At 44.5% G+C, this 11516-nt stretch overlaps 1 protein-coding gene across 1 annotated transcript; it reads left to right on the top strand.

Moving 5' to 3' along the window:
• Window positions 1-4443: 4443 nt before the first annotated feature.
• On the top strand, window positions 4444-11241 carry Npy (neuropeptide Y). Its single transcript, NM_023456.3, has 4 exons — window positions 4444-4535; window positions 5332-5519; window positions 9223-9303; window positions 11037-11241. The coding sequence occupies exons 2-4, from the start codon at window positions 5332-5334 to the stop codon at window positions 11059-11061; spliced, it is 294 nt and encodes a 97-aa protein (NP_075945.1). The 5' UTR covers window positions 4444-4535; the 3' UTR covers window positions 11062-11241.
• The last annotated feature ends 275 nt before the right edge of the window (window positions 11242-11516 follow it).

Here is an 11516-nt window from a genome sequence, read left to right on the forward strand (position 1 = left end):
AAACTCTTTTGAGGAAAACACTTCAAAGAAAATACTTATATGTGAATGTGCTGGTTTAAATAAATATGATCCCATAGACTCATATGTTTGATACTTGGTCCCTAGCTGATGGAACTATTTGGGACAGAGTAGAAAGTGTAGCCTTGTTGGAATAACTGTGTATTATTTTGCTAAGAGAAAATAACTCTCAAATTATCTAAAAAAATCATATTAGACTATTAAATTGTCACCCTGCATTGTTCTCCAATTTTGCTTAAGTTTGATAAAATAAGGACATATCCCCTTTTAGCTAATGCTGAACTCCCAGTCCTCCTGCCTTGGCTTGCATAGTGCTGCGATTTCAGGCATGGGCAGCCATGTCAGTTTATTTAATACTCAGACTAGACAATGACTTATCAATCAGCATCTTTGCAGAAATTAGTCACTAAACAAGCAGATAAACAAGCTGGGGCCTAAGAGAAGATGAGTTGGTTTTTCAAGTTGAATTATCCTCTTTGTCCCTTGGACTGTGTGGGTGGCACATAATGCTGCTGCATCAGGCTTGATGGAAATGTTCTTGGGTGAGAGAAGCAAGCAGAGATACAGGCTCTCCCACCACCTGGAGTTTGTTACCCATGATTCAGGCTGCTTGCCCATCTCTGTGTCTTGTCTCTGGCTCTCCATAATGGTCCTTTGAAGAGCTTGTTTGTTAGACTTTGAAATCCTAACAGACTTTGACTAATGGATATATAGACAGACAGACAGACAGATAGACAGGCAGACAGTGACACACTGACTCCCAGTTTTGTTTAGCTGAACATCTACTAAGAGACAGATATTCCTCTATGTTTGTACATATGAAGCTTACAATTACAAAATGTTAAAGGCACAAAATAATTTAGAAATAGCACATATGTGTGCACGGAAATAGATAGTTACAGTTGTGAGGCAATCTTTAAAAACAACTGTTTAAAGTTCTGAGAGCTCCACAGTGAGGTAGACCAGAGTTACAATAGCTTAAACATGGAGTACAGTGGCATTGTAACCAAGCCCAGAGTGAAGAAGCAGGGGCTATAATGAAAAGACCATGCTCAGAGGCTTCTAGAAATGATGACAACCTTAAACAAAAAGAAATAAAACAACTCTCAGAACATAGGCATCGGCTGCTAATTGTTAGTGATCTCCTGGCAATGGAAAACAAATGAGGAGTGTCGGGCAAAAGGCACCAGAGAACTGACTGGAGAGCCTGCCAGGTTGCCATGCAGAGCTGAGCGAGTCAGGCAGCCTTGGGAGGTGGGCCTGAGCCTGGAAAGTCCTGCAGTGGGACTATCAGGGGATCTGCAGTATCTCCCACCAAAACTTAGTTGAGTGCTAAATAAATCCTACTTTCAAAGAAGCCACTCAAGGTCAGACAAAGAGCCACCCAGGGGCCTGGGTAAGGAAGGTCCCAAGCTCACAAAGGCTGGGAGTAGCCCAACAGCCAGAGGGGGAAACCTGTCCCCCTCAGCTGTCAGTTATCAGATAAAGCAAGAATGATCTTTGAAAGCAGAAAACAAAATTAACCCTAGACTAAAGCCAGCTTGGCCTCCTCAAAAAAACTGAAGCGCAAGGTGCAACTTGCCAGAGTTTTCATCCTTCCAGAACAAAGCCCAAGTGTTTATAGGGACATATAAAAAAGAGTCCAAGGGCCAACAATGTAAAATCCACAGTCTCTGAAGTCCTATCAAAGATGATGAAGAAGAGGGAAAATGCAGGTCATCATGTGGTGGGAAGCAATCCAAATACAGCAATTGTATGGATGATAGAAGTTATTGATTATGCATATCAGTCTGGGCCTGACAGCACAGGCCTGCAATCCTAAGACTTGGGAGACTGAAACAGTTATTGGGAGTTTAAGGTCATCTTAGACTACATATGGAGAACCTATTTCAAATGTCAAAATAATAGTAATAATAATGATGTGTTAAAAACCTAGAATAAAGAGTTGACATGATGGGTATTAAAGAGACCCATATTGAAATTCTAAAGATGAAAGTTATATTGTCTAAGGTGCGAAATCACTGAATAAAACTGACAAGGATCGCATATTGAAACAGAATAAATGAAGTAACTAAAGATGTAGCAATAGGAACTGGCCAAAATAGAATGAAAAAAAAAAAAACAAATCAAAATAGACTGGCAGTGACCTGTGGGATGGAGCTAACGTCAGTTGATGACTTGATGTTTGTTCCCCTATGGGAAATGACTGCTTACATCAACACAGTGACTTATCAATCAATGCCCTTGCAGAGTTAGTCACAGTACAAGCTGGAAGGAACCTGGGATCTAGGAGAAGCTGAGTTGGTTCTTGAAGTTGAGGGGTGTCTTAGCATGGAAATGTGTCAACGGTACAGTGTGTGCTGTGGACATTTGGGTGAGTCTTAGCTTAAGGGTGTTGGATTAAAAAAAATTAAAAGCACAGATGAGAAGCTATTGTGGAGCTGGGCTAGATATGCAAACAACTCTGTATGTCAGGAGACAGACCCATGGAGGAAGGGAACCGGGAGTAGCAGGAGAGGGCACTGTCAGAGGGATGTCAAAAGTCCAGGAGGTGATGAACCTATGTTCTTTATGGATTCGTGAATGTGTATCCAAGGGAATCTTTCAAACATCCGAAGCTTCTTAGTATATTTTATTGATAGTTTAGAAAAGCTATTACAATGAATGATCACGCATATAAATAAAAAGTCAATGAAGTTGACTTTGGAACAAAGGAGAGAGCCAGCAGCTAGGACACTGCTGCTTTGAATGACGTTTGATTTTGTTTGTTGGGGGAGAGGTTGTTTCTATGAGCTACCAATGATTTCAGGAAGCCACCAAAGGAGTTAATTGATGGAGTGGTATCAGCAGAATGTTGAGAGCTCAAGGCCAGATGATGCAGCTTGGACAACAAGGAAGAGAACAGTGTGACATCCTGGGCACACCCTCCCTTGACTTTATTTTCCAAATGCTGATGGGAAAAGTTCTTGTTTTCAAGCACCGACATTATAAAGGAAGTGAATCAGATTCCCAGAGTCCCTGCTCAAAAGTGGTGCCCCTCCCTCGCGCCCTAAGGTGTACTTTCTCCGAGATCCTGTGACTCCTGCTAAATCCAGGCTTCAACTGATGTGAATCTCTGATTCACTACAAAAATATAATTACATTATTGAACAGTAGTGTGTGCCTTCCTCCTTATCAGAGAGGACTTGTTAGATGCTTTGCCTTTTATCAAATGTCCTCATGTGGGCACAAAAGCAGCCCTGACAGCTCAGTGTTTGTGGCCCTGGTGCAGGTTTCTGACGTAGGGAAAGTGAAGTCTTCCAGCTGCGAGGGATATTGTTGTTCTGGTTTATCATTCGATCACATAGTCTCTCTCTCTCTCTCTCTCTCTCTCTCTCTCTCTCTCTCTCTCTCTCACTCTCTCTCTCTCTCTTCCTCCCTCCCTCCCTCCCTCTCTCCCTCCCTCCCTCTCTCCCTCTTATTAGTAGTCAATTTAGCACTATTTAAACAACCCGCAAAGTGACACTCAAACGAAATCATTTAGTTTAGCTTTAAAATAACGCGTAAATTCCACTTTAGCAATGGACCATTTCACTTAGATTCAAACTTCCAGGGGCACTTACTCAAGCGTACCTTGTAAAAATCCCTATCTGGTAAACATAACTTCAATATCGTTCATATTTATTCAACAAGTTTAACGCGACAAGCACACTGGTGTTGGTTTTTTAATCTGCTCCATTTCAATCTGAAAGCAAGTGCTCATTCAGACGCTAACCAAGCTCACTCGGGACTTCACAGGGTTTACAGACAGGGGTGCGAATCGCCGCCACTTTCCACTCTAGATACAGAAGCTCATGGACCGCGGGCTCCCAGTGGCAGCCTCGGGGAGTTTCTGGCTGAGGCCGAACCCGGCTAGCAGCGTTGGGGAGAGTGCTTGGGGGAGGGCCCACCTTTTGGGGAGACCAGTAGATCCAATGGGTCTATGGAAGCCACTGGGACCTTGCGGTCCCGCACACCTGCACCGGGAGCGGGAAAAACCTCGCTCGCCTGCCTCCCTCCCAGAGCGCGCAGTTATCCCGCGGGCCCCAGATATGCTCCCCAAGTAGAATATTCAGGTCCCTACAGACCCGCACGCAGAGAGCTGACAATTCCCGCGACAGGCAACCTAAGCGGTCCCGCTTCATCTCCCTAGCGGGACTCGACGGTCGGGGATAGAGAGAGGGCTCCGAGGGTGCTCACTCTTGACTGTTCCCTTCTCCCCGCAGAGCGGGCCGCTTAGAATTGGGGTGTGGGTGGCTCCAGACGCCGCCACTCGAGCGGCAGTGGCTCCAGCCTCCTCCCCCGCCGCTGGGGGCGGGAAGTGGCTGTGGGAGTCACCCGGGCGTGACTGCCCCCGAGGCCCCTCCTGCCGCGACAAGGGCGCTCCATAAAAGCCTGTGGGCGACCCGCTCTCCGCATCCCACCGGTGGATCTCTTCTCTCACAGAGGCACCCAGAGCAGAGCACCCGCCGCTCAGCGACGACTGCCCGCCCGCCACGGTGAGTGCCAGGATCAACTGGGACAGGGGCGCGGGCTCCCAGACGCCAGTGAACTTGCCCCGCAGCCGGTCCCCTGAGCTTGCTCTGCCAGCTTGACACCCAGCTCTTTGGGGCGCCTAAATTTCACTTGCTGGACTCAGGTTCTACTGTCCACCTGCCCTTCCCCGGGACCCTCCAATCTGGGCGCCCCGCCTCCGTGCCTCTTATCTTTTGAGGGTAGGGAGAAGAACCTGGGAACACCTATCCCAGGGCAGCGGTGGGGTTTTGTTTGGTTGTTTGTTTGTTTGGTTGGTTGGTTGGTTACAACCAGGAACCCAGATTGCATGTGTGCTCCTAGTGGGAGATTCCCCCAAGTATTGTCTCTAGCACGGTGAGCTCTGTTGCCTCCAAAATCCGAACTGAGCCTCTGGGTATCCGACTGTCACAGCGCTTGTAGCCACACAAATCAAAAGCAACCCAGAAGAAAAGTTTTCTCCTCCAAGGGTGATTTAGGAACGAGAGGAGAAAAGTGGTCATTCTTTAAGATAGAGGGCAGAACTTCCAATTCTGTTCTGAAAAGGGGACCTCTGCCTCTCACCAGGAGAATCGGAGGAAGTTTTCTGAAATATGTGGACGGGGCAGAAGATCCAGGTCGGGGCAAGTGGTCTTCTAAAGATTTGGAAGTGGCGCCTGCCCAGTCTGGGCTTTTATTCTAGGGTCTGGGATGGGATTAGATGAGGGTCTAGAGTGATAGCTGGAATTGGGACAAAGACGAGCAATCTCAGCATCTCCAAGTCTGAGCCTTCTGTATCCACAGATGCTAGGTAACAAGCGAATGGGGCTGTGTGGACTGACCCTCGCTCTATCTCTGCTCGTGTGTTTGGGCATTCTGGCTGAGGGGTACCCCTCCAAGCCGGACAATCCGGGCGAGGACGCGCCAGCAGAGGACATGGCCAGATACTACTCCGCTCTGCGACACTACATCAATCTCATCACCAGACAGAGGTGGGTGCATACGCGGCTGGTACCTAGAGCCGGGAAAACTTGCGGTTCTGGAGATCTTGGACATCAGGGATCATTTCTTTCTCCTTGTTCATAGGGCAGGATCAGACATAAATTCAGCTCTAGATAAATATGTGAGCTGGGTACACACTCCACAAACTGGATACATTGTCTTTGTCACTAGACTTTCTCTCCAAGACCCAAGCCCAAGGTTCAGTGCCTCTAGGCTGTCCTCTGTCTGCCACTTACCTTTCCTGCCTTTTTTGCTTACATCAGTTGGAGATTTACCCAGCACATATCTCGGGGGAAAGGCCTGCATTGGGCAGGGGTGCAGAAGTGTAAAGGTGTAGGGAGAAGAGGAACCCTGATTTAGAGTAAACAACCACAGTCAAAGAAAACCAAGGACACAATCCAGCTGTCAAAAGGGTGGAGAGATCTTTGAGCCTGCCCAGGGCAAAGGGAGTGGCTGCATTTAGGGAAATAAATAAATAAATAAATAAATAAATAAATACCATGGGCTTCTTCTGAACTAATAAAAAGGCTGACTTTTCCCATTTTATAGCAACTGAGTTCTGAAAAGAAAGTGCCCCATTAAGAAGAAACAAAAGAGAACAAAGCCTTTACATTAGGGACTCTGATGGCTACAGCTCCAACTGCCTGGGACCTGAGAGACAGACCACAATCTGTACTTTTAATGTCCAGAAAGTCAGAGGCGAGCCTTGCCTTTCCTCTCAGCATTAAAATCAAGCAGGAAAAATAAAATCCACGCTATTTTACAAACAATATGGGACTTAGTCTGCAAAATTGGTGCATCTTAGTTCTAAATCATTTAACAACACATTTCAATTACTGAGAATTACTGAGAACCTTGAAGGACCATATAGGCAAGCCCTTTGGAGGCATTAATGTTCTTTACTTAGCATGTTTCAATTATGCATAGTAGATTTCCAGAGAGAGGTTAAACTGCTCGCGACCCAGGGGATGTTTGGATGGGATGCAAAAGGGAGGTTGTGCTTCTAAAACAGTTGTGTATTCTTAATTTCATCAGAAAGGTATGTGGCATTCTGAAAGCCCTCTGGGGAAAACAATCCCAATGTATACAGAATTGCTTAAGTAATACAGGCTCATAATCTTTTGAAATCTGACCATTTTGACTAGCAAAAAGCAATTGTGTTTTTGAGCCTAATAAAAAGACTTCCCAGAAAGTCAATGACTTCAGGTTTGTTTGTTTCTTTTTTTAATCCATACAGATCAAAAATAAATTACACAATTGAAATGATAGCATTATCAAGATTTATGTATGTATTTTATGTATAGCATTCTGTCTTAATGCAAGCCAGAAGAGGGAATCAGATCCCATTACAGATGGGTTGTGAGCCACCATGTGGTTGCTGGGAATTGAACTCAGGACCTCTGGTAGTTAAGCCAGTGCTCTTAACCACTGAGCCATCTTTCCAACCACAACACCATGGTTTTTGTTGTTTGTTTATTTTTGGTTTTGTTTGGCTGTTTGGTTATTGTTTGTTTTAAAAAAACAAACTTTATTATTTAGATACGACATATAGAACTCTCTCTCTCTCTCTCTCTCTCTCTCTCTCTCTCTCTCTCTCTCTGCAAAGACTGCTGCTATATGACTTTGCCTCAGTGTATGGAATGATCCCATTTCATGTTTCTCTAGTCCTCCCATTCAGTCTTTTCTTCAAAACTTTGAAGTGAATTTCATTGTCTCCACTTTGCAGATCACAAAGCTAAGGACATTTTAAGAAAGCTTTCTTGGGTTATGGAGCTAGAACCCTCTGCTGAGCTTCTGTGGATGGGACCACATCATTAACATTCAATGGAATCTCCACCATCTTTGAGGGGGGGGGAGAAACAACAGGGAAAGGGGCTTGCATGTCACAGGAAGAAAACCTGGTTCAATTCTGAAAATGAACCTGTATCATCCTGGTAAAAGTTATCTTTAGAAACCACAAGAAGCTCCATTTGTGCACTTGTTGACTTTCCACCAAAGATTCATGCACAGAAGTCCACGCCTTTGAAAATTACCGTGTTATGTGTGACTGTTTTATCTATAATTATTCTCTTCCTTCCTTCTGCCAGACCTGTTTGTAACTGTTCTCCTGTAGCTGTGCATGCTGCTGACTTACTGCCTCAGCAGGCCAAATCATTTGTTCTAGTCTATGGGTCTTGTTTGTGTGGTTCCTTAGAACAGTAGCTCTCAGGTGGAGGTGAGTTTTACTCCCTAGGACATACAGCAACGTTGAGGGGAGACTGTTTTGGTACAACCAGAAGTGAGTGCTGCTGGTATATAGTGTGGAGCTGTTAGAGAAAGAGCCCTGAGCCCAGCCACCATTTGGATAAGTCTTATGAGCATGCAGAAACTGCCACAATACAGGGAGAATTTTGACTGGAAAATAGGGAAACCACTTGCCTGTCCTTTTGACTCTCTGAAGCATAATAGAGGTAAATGAATTCAGGTTGGTTGCCCAAAGTGTGAAGATGAACAAAATCAACGGAAGGGCAGGTTAACCAAGTGCAAGCCACCAGCTCGAGTCTAATCTTGCAGAAAATCTTAACAAATGATGTGAGCGTTGGGTGATGAGGATGAGCATTGTTTGCTTTTGCTCCCCTTGAGTCTCAGCACAGGAGCAATGAGAAATCTCGCCAACGTATTTGGATTTAGTTCTGCTGGGTTGGCACTTAGAACAACATCTGTCAGCTTTGTCCAGCTGTTGTGCCTATTTGTTAATCCATCTGGACCAGGCCAAGTTTTCATTTGGAAATGGAGTGGCTGCTGATGTTCCACGCCTTTCCAGTGAATGGAGAAAATTGTGTAATTAGCTATCAACTTGTCAACACCCTTAGCAGTGTTCTGTAGCAGGTAGTTTATTTTATCTTTACAGAGGAATGTAACCTCAGGTCCATATATTGTCCTTACCATATCCTACTATTTCTGTTGGCCAGTAGGACCCCATCATGCCTCAGGGAAAGCATTAGTGTCTCCAACAGAGAGGGGAGAGTGCAAGATCCAGGGTATGTCGGGATGTGTAAGGGGGGAGCAGTGATGACCGGGATGTAAGTGTGGGTGCACTCGGGCAGCAGCTTCATTTGTGCATCACTGATGACCTGAGTTCAATCCCCAGAACCCAGGGAAGAAACAGAACCAACTATGACTTCCATGAGCTGGGGGAAGAGGTATGTGGGAGGGTTTGTAGGGAGAAATAGAAGGGGGTAAATGAAGTAATTATAATATAATTTCAATAATAAACTGTATATAAAGTACTTCAGAAAAATTAAGTATATGTAACCTTTAAATTGTATCTGTTTAGCGAGTGCGTGCATGTGTGTGTGTGTGTGTGATGTATGGATGCACACACTTGCACATGGAAGTCAGAGGATGCTTATCCAGAGTTGGTCTCTCTATTCCCTCTTTGGGTTTTGGGAATTAAACTGAAGTCATTAGGCATGCATGGAAAGAACTCTTACCTTCCGGACCATCTTACCTGGTTGTGTGTATATGTGTATGCATATATGTGGTCATGATAGAGTTGCTGATGACATATGCTTCACACTCTGAGAATACTTATTAGCACATGAACGACTGGGAATAACATTTGAGTTTGGTGGGACACTTTCCCTCTCTCTCCTATGGTTACCCCTAAGCTTACTTTATAAAAACCTTGATTTTACTTTCTTCATGTTTCAGATATGGCAAGAGATCCAGCCCTGAGACACTGATTTCAGACCTCTTAATGAAGGAAAGCACAGAAAACGCCCCCAGAACAAGGTATGACAAAGCCTGGGATGGAGATGTTACTACAGAGCTTATGATGCCAGTGGAGGGGAGCTAGGGGAAGCTGGTGGGAGTCTGTGTGGACATTAGGATAGCAGCATCCAGAAAAGAAGGGTGAGGATAGAGATGGGGATGGAGAACCATACCTGAAAGACCTTGCATTTCATGCATTCACTGCAAATCTTAATTTCCAAGGCATTTTGTTTTCTAATACATATTATTTGGTGTCCCTTTTTAAATATGGCTGACTTTTAGTTCAGAAGTTATACTCTATAGAATGCCTTGCCTTATTAGAAGTAAGGGAGCATAGAGCAAGCCCCCAACTCTGAATTGAAATGACCAATCATCCATTTAGGCTGGACAATCTCGTTTTTATACACTAGGTGGCATTCTCAAATGTCCTAGAGCCCACGGACCTCATGTGTCTGACTCTGTTTTCCCTAGCTTTACCCAAAGCTAAAGATAGTCAGGTGTTCCTGGCTACCTTTTGATGTCTTTTGGGTCAAAATACTGATCTATTTTATTCAACGAATCACTATTGAGTAATGTATTATCCTTAGGTGCTTATCTGTAATCTGGAACCTTTCTTGGAGTATAGATAAGTCTTGAGACAGCTGTCTGCCCAGATCATTGAGCTAAGCAGGTGGCTCCTGGCCAAGGAAGGGATACTGCAGAAAGAGGCAATCTGTCTCACTTTCATAACCCCTAACCTCACCTGCTCACATGCCACATCACCGCAAGATCTCAACACACCAATCCTATCGCATCCCTAGTTAGTTAGATAGATAGCTCCCCAAGACCCAGAACTCTACACCACCAAAAGCCCTGTTCCCCAGAAGAGGTCACTAGCCCGCTAAATCAGTGAGTGTGACTGGAAAGTGGCAGGAGGTTCATGAGGTTTCCCCATGGTGAACCCATGGGTGACAACAGGACCTGCCACCTCCAGATAGTTTCTCTGAGGGAAGCAAATAAAGTACAATGCTTCTGTCCCTGGAGGCATCAACTGAGAGTTAGCCAGTGAATGCTAAGGGATGGTGGGAAACTATAAGCATTGCTCTTGATACTAAACAATAAGCATCTTTCTGTGTCTCATTGATATGCATGGGATATTTGCCACAGTAAAAGTTTAGGCTAGGCTATGTATACTTAGGATTTGGAAGTGATGATCCAGACCTACTTAGAACTCCACTGGCTGCTTTGTTTTGTAGCCCAAAATAACACAGTTAGTGCAGGAAATAAAGTTAATTGCACCCTGACTGACAGACTCAATCATGTGCAATTAGAAGGAGACAAAAGTTGATAGCCTTGGAGTTGCATATGAATGCTGTTTTATTAAAAGGGGCTCTTTATAGTCTAATAAATAGCATCTCACTACATAAAAGACTTGCTGGGAAACAACAGAAGCATATTCAGAGTTGAATAACACTGACTTTCTTGTTATAGTTTCATGTGGTTCCTGTAGTTTTGATCTTCAGAAGTATTTCGGAGTCCCTCAGCTCCTTTGATATAGACAGAGGCTTCTAAGTACTCCCTTAGAGACTCCAATTCCCATGGGCAAAAGCTGACAAACTGGGTCTTCATTATGCTGCTGTTCTCCGTAGCGTCCTATTTAGAGTGCCAACAGGAGGCTTCACAATAGCTTCTGATCATCTCGTAGCTCAGGATGGAGAGTCTCACTCTTGTAAGACCCTGGGAAGCTTCCATGATTTGCCTCTTGTGTTTTACAGGCTTGAAGACCCTTCCATGTGGTGATGGGAAATGAAACTTGTTCTCCCGACTTTTCCAAGTTTCCACCCTCATCTCATCTCATCCCCTGAAACCAGTCTGCCTGTCCCACCAATGCATGCCACCACTAGGCTGGACTCCGCCCCATTTCCCTTGTTGTTGTTGTTGTATATATGTGTGTTTAAATAAAGTACCATGCATTCAAAATCATGTTCTCAGTGAAGAATCTGTTATCACAATAGAAAGGATGAGGTTAGTCATTAAATTATAATCAGTCTCAAGTAACAAACTCAGTTTGTTTCACCAAAATGAAAGCAATGGTCATAGAGAGTAAATAAATAACTATGTTGTCCTTGGACGAATCTATGTCTCAGAACTTTGTGCAAAATGTCTCGTATCCATCTATCTACTATAGCTGCCATGAGTAGATGACTGGACACCTGCTGTGACTTCCATAAATAAGGAGTGGAATTTACATTTCA

The sequence above is a fragment of the Mus musculus genome, chromosome 6, assembly GCF_000001635.26.
Source record: "Mus musculus strain C57BL/6J chromosome 6, GRCm38.p6 C57BL/6J".
NCBI lineage: Eukaryota > Metazoa > Chordata > Mammalia > Rodentia > Muridae > Mus > Mus musculus.

Excerpts from the sequence above, each read along its gene's own strand:
- Npy (NM_023456.3), top strand. The coding sequence starts at position 5,332 with ATGCTAGGTAACAAGCGAATGGGGCTGTGTGGACTGACCCTCGCTCTA. Across the intron at positions 5,520-9,222 it reads AATCTCATCACCAGACAGAG|ATATGGCAAGAGATCCAGCC; the intron begins GTGGGTGCATAC and ends TTCATGTTTCAG. Across the intron at positions 9,304-11,036 it reads GAAAACGCCCCCAGAACAAG|GCTTGAAGACCCTTCCATGT; the intron begins GTATGACAAAGC and ends TGTGTTTTACAG.